Below are 20,979 nucleotides of genomic sequence, written 5' to 3'. Positions count from 1 at the left end.
ATCACAGCGTGCCTCGTTTCCAGTAGCTTTGCAAAGCAAGCAGTTTTCAGTCACCTGAAGCTTTGAGGTGCTCCTTCCTGTTCTGCTTCCCAGTGGGGACCTTGGCCTACTTCCTGCAGGCAGGCTGCAGGAAGATCAGCGTACAGAGGTCAGCAAGTTCTCAACCAGGCTTGCCTGCTGTTGCAATTTCCGGGTTTAGCTCAAATAATCATGCATGTGGACATTGTGTTCAGCACGTTGCCCTGTAGGCTGATGGAGTTCAGCAGTAACTTCCCATTACACACACATTTTTAATCAAATTGGTCTGCTGTCTGTCTAGTAAGAAAAAACTGGAGGTGGCAGGGCAGTGATGTCATTCAGTGCCCTTGTCACCTTGCTTGCATATGTATCTGAATAGGTTCAATATTGTAAAATTCTTCTCTTTTATGGTCAGTAGCCATGACAGATTTCCTTTCTTTTTTTTTCTGCTGTGAGGAGTGGGATTTCTGACTAACTGCTTATCTGCAAATTGCACTTTCTCATATTTGCTCCATGCCTTCCTCCTGGTTTGAAAGTGCTGTAGTTGGAGGTGTGAAGGTAGTTCTGATTCTGCACTGAAGTATTCCTTGGCATTCTGCACATGCAGGAAGCAATGCAATTGCACTAGGGATAACTCCAAAGAGAAGCCACTAGGTGATTACAATGAAATTATTAAGGACTGTTGGATATTGACAATTTCTACTTTGACAAGACTGCTGGAGGCAAGAGACTCAACCAGTGATTCCTCACTTCCTTTCACAGTCTCCAAAGCTCTCAGAATGGAGAAGTTTTGAGTCACATGGGGAGGGATTAGCTCATAAAGGTAACATTTTTATTGTCATGCGTTAGGGTTAGGACTCACCTAACTGCAATGAAACAATTACTCTGCTGGGAGGAATGCTCCTATGTTTTATAACAGTTATAGATGCTTCCTTTAAAAAAAAAAAAAAAAATCCAGAAAGTATTAAATTGGAAAAAAATAAAGATAAAAATTTGAATCAAGTGCTCATCATTCTAAGAGGTCTAGTGAGCATCATACAAAGTAAGGGAAGTGTTCTCTAAGCTCCTGCTAGCATTCCACTTGATTTATGTGTTTGGGTTGGACAATGTAGATTTTTTTTTTCCTCCAGGTCTGTGCAGGTGGGTTTGACATTTGCAAGCTTATAGCCTTTTCTCATGTTGTTCTGAATGTTCCTGATACCTAAATAAGGGCTTATACTGAACCTCTTTATTCTGTTCATTTTCCACTCCTAATGTTATGCAGATTGGCCTGCGGCAGAATAGGAGCATGTTTGCACAGCTTGGGCACATATGGGGTGGTTAGTTGCAAAGCTGGTGATGCATATGAGGGGTACAACAGTGAACTGTGCTGCTGGTAACATTGCTCGAGCCCAGTATTATTGTATCAGGCTGCACACAATATTTCATGCCTCTTGATATGCATGTATCTGAATATAGAAAAGAAACACAGGACAGGCCTGAGAGAGCTGTTCTCCAGGCAAATGGAGTCAGGCTGTGATAGACCTGGTCAGAATTGTCCTCTAGCCAGAATCTCTCTTGCTTTCGTGGCAGATGTGTCTTCCAGCTCTAGACAGAGATCAAGTTATTCTCACCTAGCTTACTCCATACCAGTCAGTCTCTTTTGCCAAGTCTCAGCCCAGACATCACTTCCTATCACCTGTCTTGTGTGTCAGAAGGACTCTTGGGGCATTTTTGCAAAGCAAGGATTCCTTTCTGTTATGTCACGAGTCCAAGAAGAGGAGTTATTTCTAGAAGGTGTTCTGGAGAGTAACTCTGCCAGACTGCCTTTCTTGCCAACAGGGAAGGTTGTTTATCTTTCAGTGAAGTAAAAAAGCCACACTGACCAAACATAAATTGTGAGCACTGTTCCTCTGCTTTATTCGGCCTCAGCAATTTCAAGTAGCATACCATTCTGCAAACCCATCAGCCCCTCCCCTTCTCTCCAACATCATCCCAGCTGCTTCTTGGTCTTGAATTTGTATGAATCATTTCACAAGAAAACAGCATCCCGTTTGAGTAGCAAAGGGGGTTTGTTCCCCAACAAAGATATGATTGCAAGCTATCTGGACCCCGGATATACCTCAGAAGACCCAACTCATTAGATTAGCTGAGATTTGGAAAAAGCCTACATTGAAAATAATGCGATAGAAGATCAGAATTCTGCTTGTTTACTTGCTTTTCCACGCTTTGGCACTTAAACTAACAGGTGCAAGGGAAGACTCTACTGACCTGCTGTACAGCACACTTTACCCTGTTCCCACAGCACATTAGCTGGCACAGCCAGCCATTACGTGATGCTTTCACTGAAAACCTTTTAGGAACCTGCTCCCTGTCCTCCCCCCTCCAGGACGGAGGCCAAGAAATAATTTCTGGGCTATCCCATGGGGAGAGAGTCTTTAGAACAAGTTGAAGCGGCTGGCAGTGGGTGTGGCAGTGCTTACAAAGGATATTGCTGCTTAGTGGAGAGCTGCCACAGCAGCTAACCCAGGGCTCCTGGGAGCTCAGGATATCCCATTCTGTGGGAAATATGTGCTTATCTCTTGGCTGAGGTGAGGAACTCTGAGAAGCTTCTTTTACTTTCCTCCTTTTCCAGCAAGTTTAAGCAGTCTTAGTATCGGCATGGAGATGCCATCCTTGAGTGACTGGTCCTTCTCAGAATTGAAAGCAGGTTTTCATTATGACTTTCTCAATTAGATAATGTTATGATAGAATGCGTTTGAGACTGTGAAAAGTGTATACTTTGACTCTGCTTTTTTTCCTGTTCATTTCCTTACTACAGCAGTTCACAGAATGCTGAACAGAGATGTGTTCTATGCTATTATTTAATACTTTTAGTAGAAATTATGGATTTCTTAAAGTGATTTTTGAAATGGGTAATCTGGACTATTTAGAGGAATACTTCTGTAACAAAGGACCAAACGATCACCCTTCCTCATTAATTATACCCATAGAATCCCATATTATATGGAAAAATTTAGCCAGAGAGATGAAAACTAAAGTGATTCCCATTACTTTGACAGCAGACAATAGTGTCTGCTATAACTCCATTATTTTCTCATCCCCTATAAATGATGTCTGAATAACTGTCTGCAGTCTGTTGCTGATACTGAGCTCTTTTACCCTGTCTTAACTGACTAAAAAGCCCAAGGGAGAATCCAAATAAACCACAATATTGACTGATTATATATTAAGATGTGCCAGAATCTTCTCATAATTGATAGCATGTGCCTCATTTGAAGAGAATTAATGGCAGCAGAATCTGCTCATTTATACAGTTTTAGGGTCAAAAGAAAACAAATTAAAATACCAACATGATTTCTGCAGGTGAAAGAACCATGGCTCATTCTGATTTGATTGCCACCTCAATTCACTTGCTGTGGTTGCAATATAACATTTGTTTTAGCCTTTCTTTGTCCATTCTTCATTCTAAAATTCCTCTCGGTAGAAAACTCGCCATTGTGTTTGATAATTTGTGTCAGTAGTTAGTTGTCCTCACTGTTTAAAAATGTCTCGTTTCTTGTCATAATTTGTCTATCCTTGACTTCCAGCCAATGGATCTCATTCAACTTTTGAGTGGTAGTTCAAATATTAACATTTCCTGCCTGCATACATGATCTGTTTAATTTGAAAAGCACTAAATGTGTGGGCGTTCGTTTTAGCATTCCCTTTCTGGGTTGTCTCTGAGCGTTCTTCAGGTTTTCACAACTTGCTTGTGAATGGGAATTCCTGAACTGAACAGAGCCTTCATTAGCAGCCACACTAATAACAAACAGATAAAGAAAACAGCTTTTCCGTGTGGCCGTCCGTGTTGATGTACACATGAATGATATTAATTTCTTCAGTGAAATAGTTATTGAGAGCTTGTATGGAAATGCTGCTCTAGTATGATGTTGTATCCCCCTGATAATGCTGAGCATTCATAATCCCAAATTTCACGCCTATATCACTGTATTGAAGCTTGCACACAGCACGCAAATAGAACCACCAGTATTATTTTGTGTTTTATTTCTCTTCATTGACAAAATTAGTAGGCAAGATAGGGCTGGATACCAGCCTTGAAAATTCAGTTAGTACTCACTCACTTTCAGAGGGTTGCCTATTCACTGAATTTTGTTTTTGACAGATTAGTTGTTCTTTCTTCCCATTCCTGCTCTTTTTCCCCATCTGTGCTCTTTTGGGCAGGGTCTATTTAATCATCTGTCTGCTTTGTTTGGACATGAAGAGCTACAATTTCCAAATATGGTTTTTATTTACTTGTGTCTTGCTTACTCCTTATGTGCACACAAATCTTTTGGTCTACGGGAAGTTTTCCAGAGGATTTTGCATTTGTAATTCCTGTTGTTTATACGCACAGATATTCTTAAGAGAAAAATTCATGTATCGATACAACCCTGTGTGTGTAAATGGTGGCACCTTAAATAATTTATGACTTTATCAGACCAGGCAAGATTTTCTTTTTAAATAATATTTGTGTATGACAGTGAAGTGAGCCAAGGGATAACTGTTTTTTTCAGAGGGCAGACACAGCCACATCTTCATAAAATCCATTAACTAAATCAGGTATCTTTCCAGTCTTCTGCTACTTTGCTGGTCACAGACTTTCTTCTTCTGTTGCTTTATATGCTGAGAAAGTTACTTGCTGTGCAGCAATGTATGGAAAGGAAAGAAAGAAGAGAAAGCATTTCTGTAATGATGATTGATTGGACACTTCCCTTCCAAATGTTGTTCATTCACTGATGACAGAAGAGAAAGGTGATTATTCATCTTTAGTTCCAGCCAGTATATATATATATATATTTTTTTTTCTTGAATCTCAGTAATAGATATTCAAATCAAATAGTGTGAATCCAGATGGTGCCTTGCCCAGGTGCTGAAGTGTACTAGTATGTGTTGGCATTTGGGGGAGTTTAATCATTTTTATTACCATTTGTTATCTGTTTTCCTGAAATAGTCAAAGTACATTAGGGAATGTGGAGTCCATAGAGAGGATGCTGTGCCTGTCCTGAGACCATTTTGTCACCCACTATGCTTACTTTATTTTCTGGAGCATGATTTTCTGTGGCAGGGTGAGAACTGCATGGGAATGATGGCTTCTTTCCATTCTAAGCATTTGATGATACACAGTTGGAATGAGTCCAGGTTTAAAAGCCTCCAGTGGGGATGGAGAAGGGTATGTGGCTGTATCCTCCATATGTTTATTTGGTGGTACCATAAATAGCCACTGCAGTGAATTATAGCTGCCAACAAACAATTTTGGCTTTCTGAGCAAGCAGTAGGGATGTAAGAATTGCATACAACTTGCAGAAGTTTTGTTTTCCATCTTTGACATGGGAAAATGGATTTAATGAGTACGTACAATCAAATCCCAAACAAAATGTTGCGTAATCCCAGGTTTCATATGTGAGAATCCTGTTCAAATTATGCAAGAGGGCAGGGAGACGGGTAGTAATCTTTACCTATGTCCAGTAGCAAGTTAGCTTTGACATAAAAACATCTGCAGAAGGAAATGGAATTGTTTGGAGATAAGATCACAGTGTTCTGACAGCTTTTATCTGCTTACTGTGTGCCACAAATACATTACTTGTGATATGTACACATGAATGGCACAGGTGAAGTATTAAGGAGTTCTGTGCTGTTTCAGCACAGTGACAGATTCAGAGGGAACTGATGCAAGGTGAAGAGCACTTGCAGGCTTCCTCCTGCTGTTTGAGGTGCAGGTAGCACTGATGTCATGAGTGGTTGGCTTTTGTGCCCCAAAATACTTAACATTTCACTTCCTTTGATATTGAGAACTTTTTATTGTAATACCTGCAGCTTCTCCAGAGATAATTTAAATCCTGGGGAACCAGCAGTGCTACTAAAAGTGCAGCAGATGCATTTTTCATCTTTGGTCTCCTTGCTTTTAGAGGGTATTGAAGTTGCATGTCTGTAGGTGTGCAGGGAAGGGTGCGCTACAATACTACTTTGTCATGATGTTTTCATCAATATTGAAGGTGCAAATAAGGAAAGGAAGGATAAAACTGGAAGCCCATCAAGGGGACTCCAAAAGAAGAGAATAGGAATGGGAGGTAGATTTTACAGTGTTGATGGCGCAGGGTAAGAGCAATGTCAGTGTTCTCCCAAGGCATCTGGTTGGTCTTTGCACAGTGCCAGCAACTGACCATCAGTGATGCTAATTCATACATTGATCTTTCTGATTATTACAGTGCCTTTTTTTGCTAGTGGATTTTTTGTTGTGGATGTTAGTTAGTTTTAAGTTCATTTGTACAAGCAAGTTACATGGAAGGTGAAACAAAGTAGCTAGGAAATAAACTGAGAGCACAGCATCTACTAGAGTTATCCCACTTGAATTTAGTTTAGCAAGCTGCTCCAGAGAACCCTGCTTTCTTCTCTACATAGATAGGTCCTTTTTAAATGTGTTTTATTTTTTAAATTAGCATCCTCATGGTAACATTCAGTTTACAGAAGCGTAATGAACTTCTGTAAACTGTGAGTGTATAAAAAAAGGCTGGCCAGGAAGGGAGTAATTTGATTTATCATCAAACTGTGAAACAGTACAAGGTGCTTTTGTTTTATACTGAAGCACTTTTGTCTATCAGAATAGAATCTTTCTTGCGTGATTTTAGTTGTTTAAGCACGCTTACAGCACATTTAATTTAACAGGAAGTCATGAAGATATTCATTTAATTGACACAGATAAGAGCAGGCCAGATCTCTGATGGCAGAGTGCTTTATCAGCATCGCTGACTTTCCAGAAAAAAAGGGGCCCTTTGCTGTGCCTGGCATGACTGTGCTGCAGCAGAACAGGCTTGTGCTGAGGCAGTGGGCAGAAGCATTACTAATGCACTTCTCTCGGCGAGCCTGCTGACAGAAGCAAATATTAAACAGTTCAGCATACTGAAGCAGAGCCGCTTCTCAGTTGACCTCCGTGTTTCCACTCCATGCCACTGCTTTCTGAGGCTGCAGCTACCTGCTGCTTTTGCACTGAAGATACAGAACAATCCTGCCTCCTACTGAGAAAGGACAAGATCTGTTAGATGTCCCTGCAAAATGTCCTTCTGTAAATCTGTGAATGCCTACGGTTTCTCTAGAAAGCTGCTGTGGCTCTCGCATCATTCTCACAACCTACATCTGTATGGAAATCATAAATGTCCAGGTACTAAACTCTTGCCACAGCTTTCCCCCAAACCAGTGCCGGTCCTCCCTGGTCTGGCATTGAAGGTGGGTGTGTTTTTAATATGGACTTGAATTTTAGAAAGTTGGTGTGTCTGGTTGTATGGGAATTAACCACTGGGTTTTTACCACCTAAAATGGTGAAAGGCTCCATTCTCTTGTGCCCTCTCATCAGTTTGGGATTCTCCCCTGATACTGATAAAATAACATGGTTCAGCAGCAGAAGTGTTAGTTTGATGCTAGAGAAAGTTGAAGGTAATTCCTTGGATTTGTTTGGGCAGAGGAGTTTCAAAGGTTAAACATAAAACATTGGCTGTGCCCCTTTAGAATCCATCAAACATTTCAGTGCAAGACCTGGAAGTGCAAGGACTGGAACGTGGGACACCACTATGTAGCTCTCCCACCCGCGCCGCAATGCAGCGGCGTTTCCAGGCCCCGGTCCTTCACGCGGGCCTCGCCTCGCCTCCTCCGGCGCGGCGCGGTGCCACCTATGGGCGGGCCCGGCGGCGAGCGGGGGCCGGGCCGGGCCGCTCCGCAGCGGGGCGGGCCTCGGGAGCGCCAACCGGCGGCCGGCGGCCCCTCCCCGGGGCCGGGCCGAGCCGCCGGCTCCCCGCGGCCAGGCGCTGCGGGCGGGCGCGGCCGGCAGAGCGGCGGTGGAGCAGCCCCATGGCCAGCATGGCCTGCGAAGTCATGCCCCTGCAGAGGTACGTGTCCGGCCGGCTGCGGGGGGAGCCGGCCGTGCCGGGCTGTGTTAGCGAGGCGCTGGGCGGAGTGCGTAACGAGGGGCTGAGGGTGTGGGAGGCTCGGCGTGCCCGCGGCTCTCCCCGTGGGGCCGCGCGGGGCTGGGCGGTCCGGCCCGGCGGAGCCCCGGGACGCGAACCCTTGGGGTTGTCGCCCACGTAGCGCCGTCTGTCCGCGCCTCGAAAACGCCGCGGAGAGGTTCGGTTTTTGGAAGAAGGCTGTTTTGTTTCCCCGGCGCTGGGACACGCCTCCCTTCAGCACCAGCTGCGAGCGCGGAGCTGCGCCGGCGTGTGCCGTGCGGGAACGGCTGGCTGCGGAGCGGTGCTGGCACGGCAGCGCCCGGAGCCGCCCCGGGGCTGGAGCAGCGTGTGCCGGGCTTAGCGAGACCCTGCGTGGATTGCGATGCATCTTTTACTTCTCAGCATCGCGCACGCCTCTCTGCCGCAGGGCGAGCGCCGATCTCTGCGCAGCCTGCAGAGCGGTCCGTGAGTGCTTCGGCACGCCTTTTCAGCACCACGGCCGTGCCGCTTCAGCAGAGCCGTGAAGTTGCCGTTTACTCGTAAAATAACAGCTGGAATTGCTGCCCAATCTGTTGTTATCTTGGTGTCCTCTGCGGATGGATGTGGAGAAAGTCTGTTCTGCGGGAATGCTGTCGCAGAGTTCTTTCTCTGTTGATGACCGCAGAGAAGCAGAAGTACAGTTTAAATGTCTTACAGAAGCAGTCATAGCCCATCGTGCCTATTTGCAGGGCCAGCTCACATCATATTTTTAACCATTTTGTGTTCCAGATCCTCTGGCTACCGTACACAGAGGCAGAACAAGTGGTTGTTATCGTGCTCCCAAATGTGTGTATTCAGCCCAGGGGGAGATAAGTTTCCCAGGGCAGCCTTAATTAAACACTTTGGGGTTAGTTGTTGCAAGGGTTAACCCTTGATCAATTAGGAATGCACACCGCTTCAAAACTCAAGATTTGTATCAACTCCCATTAAAACTTAATCATGGTACAGAGGTATCAGGATTTTGCAGCTAAAAAGAAATAGATTTACAAAACTGTCTTCTCTGTTGTCTCTTTAGTACATGTACACTGTACTTCTAGCAGGTTTTTTTGTTTTGTTTTGTTTTTTGGTTTTTTTGAGGTGAAGCACAGCCTCCCAAATCCCTTTCCAGCAGCATTCTGCAGGTTGCACATTTCCCCATTCTTTCTCTTAAAACGTTGCCTTCTCCTTGTTAGTGCATCTTTTTGCTGTTGAGGAGGCTCTTGCTCTGGGGCTTTTTCTCCGCTTCAGGAAGGCAGATCGGTGGCAGTCCGTATGGTTCCTTGAGACAGCTAGAGCTGCTGCTGCACTGACAGCTGGCTGTGCACAGTGCCCACTGCCTGGCTCCAAAGCAGATCTATCACATTGTCTGTAAGCTGTGAGTCTGTCTACCTGCATGTCACATCATGTGCTTGTGCGGAGCCATATGCACTATACCGTGTCATTTTATTCTTTATATAGATGTCTGTGGAATGGCATATGAAGGGACAGGGTAGCCAGCTGTGAGGGAGTGACAATAGGGCTTCAGGGTTGTGTTTCATTGCACAGGAAAAGGCAGAACGCCAAATGTATTGAACTCTTTCCCAAAATAGGTACTGTATTGCCTAAGCACTGTAACAGCTACCTTAATTGGCACTCTGGTTGAGTTCCTGATTTTCCAATAACCTCTCCACAAGCAATTGTCTCTTGTTACGAGTAGATTACTGTGTTTTCTGAATGGCAGCTAGCTTTGTTTAATAACTTGGATTCCTAGTTAGAGCATTAGTAACACTGTTAATGTGTGTTTGAATTCGTTTACTCTAGCTCAGTGTGTTGCAGATTTAACAAAAGCCGTGTGAAGCTGAAACCTGTGGCTGCCTTTAGCAGTTGCATCTGTCAGTTTCTGTAGGAGATAAGAATCTAGGTACATGCTGAGGCCTTGCTTGTGTCCAGTGGTTCTCTTGCTTTGCACTTTGCTCAAATTGATGGCTAGGAAAAATGAAGCCATCGCAAATGTTTTTATATTTTGCATCTGATAGGAGTAGGGGAGTGTGCCTGGTCTGTTTCTCATTTGTACAACAGCAGTTGTCTGCATGGGCTGCCTTGTATGCAGCCAGCATTGGGGTTGTGGAATTCACCAAAGTGCTTTGTTTCCTTAGGTTCTTCCACGAATACAGAATATTTTAGCCTGAGAACACATCTCTGTTCCATTTTGTAGTGGAGGCTGTATTCTTTCAACCAAGTTAGGGAATATGTCTGTGTATAAAGCTGTATTGTAAATAAGTCTGAGCCTTTGGACTTTGTTATCACTTTCTTTCCAACGTACTTGGAGCGTTTTACAAACACCATTGAAGAATGTTCTGGAATATCCCCTGCTGAGAGTGAAGGGAACTTGTCAGGTGTGTTTGCTTGGTTTTCTGGTGGTATAATTAAAAGAAATTCAGTCCCATCGTTCTCTTCTTCCTGAATGAAGATAGTAGCCTATGACAAAATGCTGCATAAATTTTTGGCCTTCCAGGCTGACCTTTAATCAGTTGGGTTCTGTCTTTTCCCAGCTCTGACTTTGCTGTGTATAGAAGCCTGTGGGTTTTCCTGGCACCACCAGATGGGTGGTGGAGGGGCCTCTGGCTGAAAAAGGAAACAGGCGTGGAAATTTTGTTGGTGTTTGCTTCTGTGGTGCCCACTCGATTAAGCAAGAAAATGCAAATATTTACTGAAAAAAATGAGCTGCTAGATAACTTTATTTGAGGCCTGAGAGCTTCTAACAAATAGTACTGAAACAGAAATCACTGGTTACCTAGTAACAGTTCTTAACCATTATAATGCAGCAGGTATGCATGCATTATGCATTTTTACACTTTAATTCTGAGAAAAGGTGAGGCTTTGGCTGGTATGCACCTTCTGCCTCTTTCTGACCCATTTTCTAGTTTTATCCTATTGAGGACTGTTGCCAAACCACAAGAAGAAGAGAAGACACTGCCCTGTCTTTCATAATAAGCCCCAACTAGTTTAAGAAGTAAAACAATAAAAGCAAGCTGTTTAACATTGACGTCATTTTATAAAAGATAAACATATTTGCAATCCAGGAGGATAGTGAGTAGAAAATAATTATACAAAATTACGCTGTCAGGCATTCCCTTGGATTCAGATATGTTAATATAAATGCAAAATCAGCCTCTTGCTTGCAGTGGCATTTATGAGCAAGAAGTTCTGCCCATTTCATCTTGCCGTGGGATAGCCTGTACTTCCCTGGTGTTGCTTCAGAGTGAGATAGTGTGTGTCACGTGTCTTCAGTCCGTTTCTTTTCAGTTCAGGCTATGTGCCTCATTCTGCCCTCACATACAGACTGCTCAGAGTTATACCTGTGGATAGTGTAGTATATTGCCAGTGCCTATGGCTGTACCGCGGGTTAGCTTTCCCTACATTTGAAAGCTCCCGCTCTAGGCTTGGGTACCGATGATTTAACCTTTGCTATGGCAAATAAAATAAGTAGAACATACTCCTCAGATGTGTGAGAGTGCTCTTTCATTTTCACCTCAGCTTGTCTTTATAATATTGGCAAGTTGAATGCCAGATAAAACAGGACATAGAAGCTCATGCTTTTTGCGAGGCTAAGAGGGTGTTTACCACTGCTCTGCAGTCACATTGCTGTACTGTGATCTTGCTGTGATCTCTCAACTTGGTTGAGAAGCCTGATGAACAAACTGCTGAGGGGAAATTAGAACAATCCTTTGGAGATCAATATTTAAGTAATTTTTTAAGATATTTTGCAGAGTGTGTAAATTAAGAATAAATAAGCCAAACTATAAGCTTATATTTTGACATTTGGCATTTGAGTAACTTAAGTTTAAGCTGGTACTTCAGCATGACCTTAACTTAAGCATGGTTGGATATAAATGTAACTGCTGGAAGATGGAGATAAATACCAAAAATGATACATTATATTATTGACCATAACAGTTAGTCTTCAGAGAAAATGAAAATGTTTGCATGGAAATGGCTGTCACAGGGAAATGGCTGTACACATTTCTTAGTGCTATCCCATGGTTACTGTATACTGCGTTTCTCCTCCCTCACCTTCTGATAGGGTGGCATTGCTCAACAGCTGATGGTAAGTGCTGCTTGTAATGATGACTATCGTGTCACTGCGGTATTATCATATTTGATTAAATTTATGGTTATTTGCTCATTAGAGATGATCTTATTCTTTTGCGTGACATGCCCCAGCACTTGCTTTATGTGCAGCAAGTAGCTTATATTCCCTTCTATTTCTCATGTGCAGAAACATTACCTTTTACCCACTGTTGCGAGGCACAAACTATGGGTAAGTCACTCTAATGAAAAATGTATGCAAAAAATGGACACAAAAAAAAAACAATCTTGGATTTGTCACTAGCTTGAAATAACTTCTAGGGGAAAGTAACTTGGGGAAGAGAGAGAAATGTTGAAGAATGCATGAATAAGTGGAGGTATTCAGCAGAATGTACTTCTGTGACCTCAAAATTGGGAGTTCCTTGAAGTTGTTCTTAGTGTTGTTAATGGTGAATATCAAAATCAATAACTACATAATATTGTTAAAATCCCTCACAATTGCAAAAATGGCATGTCTTCTAATGCCAGGTGACATGGTGGTTCTGAGTGGTAAGAAGAGGACAAAAAGTTTCTAGCTGTAATAAGTGACTCAAGTTTAGCCTTCCTTCTCAGCCTCCCAGAAGCTACATTGTCTTCTGATATGGTTAGTAATTTAACATCACTGAATTTTCATTGGCCTTTTGATTGATCACATTAAAATTAGAAGCAGCAATCAAATTGCCTGAGTAAAGTATTCTCACTAAAAAATAATTTCTTTTGAAGTCCAGAATTGTTGTGGTGCAGTAGAAAGAACCATTCCTTTATCTAACTTTTGAGGACAGAACAAATAGAGCCTATGGTGGGGCTGTAGGAAAACATGACCTTGGCTGAGCAGCATGACCCTGCCAGTGTCTTGGTCCTTCATCTCTGGTACAAAATGTTGACATTGGAGTCAAAGTACATTTTCAGGACTGTAAAAGTTACACGTCTTTTTTATTTAACTATATGTCCCATGTAACTTTTGAAAGGAAATGCAGGTTAGGAAAGCAATGTTTGCTTTACAATAAGAGTAATGCAGTGCCAGGAAATGAGAATGGAAGAACTGCTGAGAATTAGGAGCAAGTAAAAAATAAAATAAAATAAAATAGGGCTATTAAAACCTTGAAGGAGTGGGGGGGAACATTCAACAACCTAGTTGTTTATAAAAAGTCAATAAAGCCCTCTCTGAAATCTGTATTTGTGAAGCTGCATGAGTGATGGGGTGATGGGGGTGGGGAGGGGAGGAAGTCCACTCATTTAACTGTTAGGCTTCACCAAAGCTTTCCTATTTCCTACTTTAGAAACAGAAAGGATGCCTTGCATAAATGCTGTCAAATACACAGGCCTTAAAAGCCTAAGATGAGCTAAGCAAACTGGAGGATGATACTGGCATTCTTTCCAGTCTGACAAACTTTTCTGTTAGCTCACTGGGAATCACAAACATAACAGTATTACTCCATTAGCAGTAAAACAAACTCTGAAAGAAAGTAACTTCTATTTTCTTTTTCAATTTAGTAGGATTGATTTTTTTACTTTTTTACTTTTTTTTTTTTTTTTTTTTTTTTTTAGCAAGAAGGGAGGGTTTTTAGGTATCCATTGGAGTGTGAGAAATTGATTTCCCACATACTGCATGAAAGAGCAATCCATTTTGGTTTATTCCCTTCACTTAGAGGAGCTGTATTTATGCCTGAGAAGAAGGCAACAGCTATATTTGGCATTCACCTGCCTGGCCAACTTAACTCTAGTAGTTGATAAAGTAGCTGACGTGTTTCTTTTTCAATTATTTTATCCTTTCTCAAGTGTATTCAGTGACCATAAAATACATGTTTTTAAAACAAATAAAATAAATAACTTCTATAAACCTGCTTGTCAAATGGATCAATTCTTCACCAGATAAGGTAGATATTCAGACCGTATAGGAGGTGCACTTCTGAAATGACTTGCATCCTCCTTACTGTGAAGAACTGACTTGGTTTTTCTTGGTCAGATATTAAAGGACACAAAGGAGTGCAAAGGTAATCAAAGATGAATTACACAGCCTAAGTAAAGTACATGTGAATGCAGAGTATAACTTAATGACCTGGCATTTTTTCTTGAAAGGGCACAGTAAATGTTGGAAAGGAGTACCTAGTAGTACTAATAAATCCCCTTTAATACAGGGTGCATTAAAAATGAGCAAGCAGTTGTTTCATTGTTGGTTTATTTTAGTAAGCATTGTGTGAGTGACGATGAGTAAGAATCCTGCAAGGAAGATTTTAAACCAATTTCTAGCCTGTTTATTGCATAATATCAACAGATGATCATTTATGATTCATATCTTGTACATTCTTGTTTGCTTGCTTGTCTCTTATATCACAAACCATGTGATTAGATATACACAGATTTAAAACCTTTCACACACATTTTTTCATTTCTTTCTTCAAACTTAGCTGTGTTTGTGTGTATAACATAAGCACATCCATTTGTTATCTTACGACATTAATACTTAATTATTTCATAAAGTACCTTAATCAAAATAGAATCCTTGTGCAGGCTGTGATTGAATAGGGCCTACTGATCTAACATCTAATTGGAGGGATTCTGATTGTGGAATAGCTGGTTAAAATCTGTTCATAATTTACACAGCTCGAATCTTCCAGCTTGCATAGAGGAATTGCCTGAGGAGTATGAAGTTAGGGAAAGATGCTTGGGGTGCATTGTTGTTGGTGATTGGGCTGGGGGTAGTGGATAACCTGCTTTGCTCAGATGTGAAAGGTCTTTTTAAGTTAATTTTTTCTTTGTTTTTCTCAAAAATCTGTATGTTGCTGATTTCATCCTGGATGCAGCTACATATTTGGTGCGTGTATAAAACTGTAAAGCACTACAGTTTCTCTCCCCCCTTTCCCAACCCTCAGCTAATGTTCGTAAGATATTTATTGTTCCTCAGTTGCTTTGTATGCATAGATAATGATTTTTGTTTAGCTTCAAAATACCTAAACTTGTGGAACAGTGGTCACTCTTCCTGTGGGGGAAGAGAAAGGAAGGGCAAGAGGTTTCTGAGACCCTGCTGAATGCTACTGCTACATCTGATCTGTTACGCAATTAGTTTGGAGTATGACTATAAGGAAGTTGTTTGGGCTTTTTCAGTATCATTGTGCTTCTGTGACCTGCAAGTTAATTGCAAACCATGAGATACGGAAGGGTTTTTGCATTGGTAAAGGAAGAATATTTGCTGTGAATTTGACAGCTGCTACTTGTTCGTGAAACAGCATTTTCTGTGGTTGTTGGGAGTTGTGTGGATAGGTAGAAATCCTGATGGCTCTGTATACTTTTCTCCAGATAAGCTTTATTTTTCATGTTATATGGGCACCAGTGGGACTTGCTTGCATTCCGATCACAAGGACAGCCATTGCCATGAATTTAGCAAAACACTTACCAGCAACTTTGTGAGTTTAAAGTAGCTTAACAAAAATGCTTTTTATATTCTGTTTTTGCTAAATTACGAGATCAGCTTATGCATACAAGTTGAGAGAGTGCATACAAGCCATCAAGGGAGAGAGCCTGGCTCTGGAAGAGGCTCCTACCTGTGTCCATGTCATCTTCTGGAAGGCAGCCCTTTGGTGTATGTTCTCTTCTCTTCTCCTCAGCAGTCTCAAACTTGTAACTATTTCTCACAAAGATGCTCCAGGCATTCCTTAGCTTTTAGGCAGGCCACTGTGCTACCTCCCTGGTTGCAGCAGCTTTCAGCCTGTCTGACCATCATCATTTCTCAATAGCAGCCCAGCTGTAGCTTGCTCAAGCAGCTTAAGACAGGCTTGTGGAAGCTGTAGCATGGCCTTCAGCAGTTGCCGTGCTTTTGGTGGTCTCAGAGAGCTGCTGAAAACCGCTCGGACACTGTTGTGTTAAGAGAAGCCTTGCAAGCTTAGGTAGACTGTGCTGATTTTGGAAGCCGCTTCTCTTCCTTCCACTCTGTGGCATTCTGTGTTACCCTCGAGGCTTTTCTTGAGGCCTCCAGTGGTCTGCCAGTGTGACATGCTATCACAGTGAATGGGAGCATCTTTTCTGTAGATATCTCTAGCTGTCTATGTACAAATCAATGCTATAGTGGGGAGTCAAGCAACACAGTAGAAACCCCTGTGATTTCTCTGTTGTATTGGCTTGCTCGCACTTTTCTCCCTATCTGCCTTTCTGGCCTTTCTGATCCCGCCACCTCCCTTCTCCTGGGATAGATTTAGCATTCATAGTTGTGAATCTGTTATAACATTGGCTGGATTTGAAATGAGCCACGGTGAAATCTGCCTCTGGCTATATTCACTGTGAGAGCACAGTGCTTACCTGGCTCTAGGCCAGTTTCAGCTCATCTTGCTTAGACAGCTTCCTCCTGACTCAGTGGAAGCTGCAAAATGTGTGTGTGAGCATTTCATCTCCTAGCTACAAAACCCGTGGTGATGTTCCTTTGGCTTTTATTCTGTGCTTATAGAAGCTTTTCTAGACTGATAAATAAAATGCTTTGAAAGTTGAGAGACTAATGGACTCAGGCCATGTTCTCAACAAATATTCAGGTTTGATTTTCTCCAGATCTCTTGAAGTTGATCAGAGTTTCGGGACAGTCGATGCACCCAAGTGACTTCAGTGCAAAGCTGAGTTCATCTCACCCAGAGTGGTCTTGAATATTCTTTCATCCTCTGAATAAACTGAAAAGCAGTGAAAATCCCTAGACTTCTGTCAATATAAGTGACTGACTACCCGTGGTAAATTGCTGGGCACTGGTGTAGTCTCAGGCCTCTAAAACAGTGGGAAACCAGTAGGGGAATGTGTGATTCCCAGTGCCTGGAAATGTTATCCTTTCTGCTTTTGTTTAATTTGTAAAACTTCCCATTTTTTTACTTTCTCCCAAGCTTACTCTGCTCTTCAGCAGACCCAATTAAAAGGCCTCTGGGGACAAATCGACCTCAGTGGCATTTCCTGTGTGCTTGGAGGAAAGCAGGATTTCTAATTGAATGAGATACAAGGGCTAAATGCCTGCAAGTCCAACCATTTGTTTGGTAAAGTTTATATTTGAATCCTTTCTTAAAGTGGAAAGCCTAACGTTGCCTCAAATGATCATCAGTTCACTCCACCTTGAAGCTTTAGCACTCCAGCAACTTGTCATTACCCTTGTGCTAGCACAAGCATATGCAGCTGCCTAGTGAGCTGGGTTAGGGAGTTACTTGTCTGCAGGCTGAATGGGCCATGCATAAAGTAGTCCCTTCAAATGGATCAGTTGGCCACTGAAACGCTTTTTTTTTTTTTTTGTCCAGTGGCAGCTCTTGATCTCAAGCCAAGAGGTGCTTCCTCAAGTCCACAAGGAACACACATTTCTCTTGAGTTCTGTTGAATTCGATGCAGACTTGCCTTGCTACAGTCAGACCAGCCTTTCAGTTGTTTCACACCTTTGCAGCCAAGCCACATTTCAGCATCATCAAATCAGTTTTCAGTGGGGAAAAGGAAACCAGGGAGTTCTTAGCTGTATGCATACAGACATAGCTTTTTCTTTGATCTCTCAATATGTCATTTGTTTTTTTGTGGTTTTTTTTTTTTTTTTTTTTTTTTTCTTAATTTTACTTTAGCAGGCAGGTTGTTTAATTCTGGAACAGCAGACAGCAAAAGGCTCGGGTGGTTCTGCTGGCAGAAGTGCTTTATTGTTGCTATGGGAATAGTCCCCGTATGCCTGCAGAGCTGGAGTGACCATCTAGCAGTGGGTCTGTTATACATTTGTGAACGCTGAGAAATTTAAAGGATTTAACTTAAAGCAGTCTTCCAGCTACAGGACCAAGTAGATGTGAATGTTACCTCTGCAACTGATGTGCTGTTTCACTTTTATTATCACTTTTTCAGAGTGAATGTCTTGCTGTTAATGAGCTGCAAATACAAGAGAGAGCTGCGTACTTACTTAAATTTTTTTATTTGTTTGTTTTTAGCTCCCAGGAAGATGAGCGGCCTATGTCACCCTTCTATGTGAGGTATTTACTCAATTGTTTTAATTTATTTCTCTGGATGGGATTGACTTGTTATTACAGTTAACTATGGGGAGTGATGCCAGACAGTCTGAGCAGGCTGTAATCAAACTGAAGATCGATTGTTAAGTTCATAATTATTGCTCAGCTAGAGGGATGAATGACTCTTTAGAGTAAAAAAATTTCTGCAGACTTTATATTTAAAGACAAGACTCAAGTTTCAGTGCCAGTCTTGTAAATTCTTAATTAGAAGATGGGCTTTGGCTTCCTGTTTTCTTCATTTCATAATATAGTTGTATTTACAACAAGCTTTCAGTCTGTGGGCACAGGAGAGATTCTTGCCATGAGCTTTGAGAACTGACATCATGTGCTGTTCAGAAAGAAACCAGGAACCAGATGGTGAGTCAGCAGCCCATACAGCAACTGTTCCTCTGATGCAGCCCAGCCAGCATGGAAAAGATGGGACTGCCTCAGTCCACAGTTCTGCCTGCCTGGAGGGAATGCAGTCTGGCCGCGTTTGAACAAATAGAGTTTCTTGTTTTGCCAACTGCAGGGCAAAGTCACTGCCTGTAAAAGTGGCCTAATTCTGTTGACATCAGTGAAAATTTGCTCTGCTTACTTGGGTAGCAGGCTCAATTCCAGTGCTTTCATTTATACTTAGTGAAAGTCCAGGAGCCGGGGCAATTAACAGTGAAGGGATGCAGAGGAAGAAGGGCCAGATATTGTAATTGGTTTCTTTGATCTCTGTGGAGCTGAGACAAATAAAAAGAAATTCCTGTGGTGCTTTTTGTGAGAGCAGTGAGATTTGGAATTCTTACAGTGATCTCTTGTTAACTGTCTTGCATATCTTTATCATTGTAGACTGGATTCTCTCTGAGAGATTTTTTCTAATATAGACTATAGAAAATGCGCATTTCATGCATAGTTGTAACATGCAGACTTGCTTTAAAACTGCAGAATTGTGCACCAGTGAGCTGTTCATAGACTAGCCTAGTTCTGTGGTCTTGTCTGCCTTCCTGATGATACACCAACATTCACTGCAGTGTATTTGTGCAGATATTGTCTAATCTGTGTTTCAAAAGCTCCAAAATGTCCAAAAAGGTTCTGCCTTTATCTCCAGAAGATAATTTAGTACAGATCATTGTGTCAGCAGTTTTGCCCAAGTTAAATCTTCACCCTGTCTTTCCGTTAATAATAGGACTCTTTTGTTTTTTGCTTGATATGCTCTTCAGATAACTGTAGGCTTTCAGTACATTTCTGTCTGCCTTAATGCATAAAACTATCCTTCCAAGTTTTTTCCTAGATCATGGAAAAATGATCCAGGAAATGATCTCTTTAGCTGACCTTGTTGAGTTTGCTTGGGATATAAGGAGATTGGAGTTGAAGAAGCTAATATCAAATCAGGAAATTTCTGAGAGAGAGGGAGCAGGTTTGGAAATTCTAAATTGAGGTGCAGATATGTTAGGATGAGGAATCAAATATAGTGGTTTCTGTTGGAGTGGGGGGATGGCTTTCTGTGAAAATAAGTCATGCAAATAGGAAGCGAAAAGTCTAGAATGTACAAAAGTGAAGCAAGATCAGGGAAGGAGCAGCATACCTTGCAACATGAAGCTTCAGGACAAGCTTGCATCTTTTGTAGCACTGCTGAGACATAATTGCTTGTAAATAAAGCTAACAGCTTATAGGTCTTGGTTGTAAACACTTTAGAAATGTGTGCTCTTGAGGTCAGTTGCCAAGTGTAGTTAATTTGGCAGGAGAGCTAGCACTGTCTGGGCCATTTATGGTACTTCAACAATGGAGAATTTGAGTGCGTGATGCGTTTTTTCTTTCCAGTTTTGAATGTTAGTTGTTAAATGACCTCTCTGAATGTCTGCTTTATCTGTCTGATGATCAGATGTATTTATTGCTGCCAGTCATACTTACAAAGTCTGAAATACTGTTAAGTAATCCTTCAAGTGAATCATGAGTGTGTAGAGAGAGTTAGGCCACTAGCCTGTTCATACAGTAGTTTTTGTAGAGGTAATTTTGCAACAAGTTAATCAAATGGGAACAAGAGCTCCTTATATTCCAAACACTGCAGAGTGCTTGGCTTTTGCCAGACTCAAGGAGGATTCTGTCTCCCGGTCGATGGGTTTTGCCAGAACCAAACTGGAGACTCGATCCTGTACAGTCATGTCAGCTAACAATGGAGATGTTTCCCTTGATGTTGTTTTAATGCGTAACACCAGCACTTGACTTACCTCCAAGTCAGAATGGTCAGAATGCCACCAGTACATGATTTAAAATTTCCCTGACTTAAGATTCTGAATTGATCTTCTGGTGTTGTGAATTTTCTTTTTAGACATAGTCATGACTAAGAATTGAACTAATTATCACTGTTGCTCTATAGGGAAATAAGCAATCATTAAAGGTACAAAGGTGGTAAATGAGGCAAAACATGATGCAAGTTTAACGAGAGAGAGGTGATATAAGTACCATGAAATCAGTTTTCTGAATACTTCAGAGAGAGGAAGAAAAAGATTATACATAATCTGTCTAATTTCAGCAAGTTTTTTTGTATTATGCCATACAGAGAAAAAGGCCTTAATATAAGACCTTAATGATCAGTAAGGAAAGAGAGAGATCTATATGTATTTTTGAGGAGAGGAAGGAGATCGCTTGTGGAAATTGTGGTGGATTTTTTTTCTTGTTTAGCCACTGGTGTAAAAGAATGGAATCATGCATGGAGAAGTAGGGATATCTTTGTACAGGGCTGAGATGAAGCTTCATAAAATTTCACTAATATATATTCTAAAGACTTTTGGTTTGTGAAGATCCTTAACGAAGTATGCAAGTCTGTTACAAAATGGAGAAAAGAGCAGGGAAGACTTACGTACCATAAGGAATGAACTAGAGTGTATATATTTCATCTGGATTTTAGACAGAGG

The 20,979-nt window shown here is 41.8% G+C and overlaps 1 protein-coding gene across 8 annotated transcripts in view; it reads left to right on the top strand.

Annotated features, from left to right (window-relative positions):
• The window catches only part of FAM13A (family with sequence similarity 13 member A), a 142,981-nt gene that overhangs the window by 81,157 nt on the left and 40,845 nt on the right, over nucleotides 1–20,979 (top strand). For 6 of the 8 annotated variants that reach the window (XM_090138787.1, XM_090138786.1, XM_090138783.1 and 3 more), the window contains exon 7: nucleotides 18,017–18,058. In XM_090138787.1, coding sequence (XP_089994913.1) covers nucleotides 18,017–18,058 — 42 coding nt within the window. Of the gene's footprint in view, nucleotides 1–7,791; nucleotides 7,917–18,016; nucleotides 18,059–20,979 lie in introns of those variants that run through there. The other 2 variants (XM_031607617.2, XM_090138788.1) reach the window with 2 other exon arrangements.

This window comes from Phasianus colchicus, chromosome 4 (genome assembly GCF_987193195.1).
Source record: "Phasianus colchicus chromosome 4, bPhaCol1.hap1.1, whole genome shotgun sequence".
NCBI classification, from domain to species: Eukaryota; Metazoa; Chordata; class Aves; order Galliformes; family Phasianidae; genus Phasianus; species Phasianus colchicus.
This window is presented reverse-complemented; position numbering and strand designations above follow the sequence as displayed.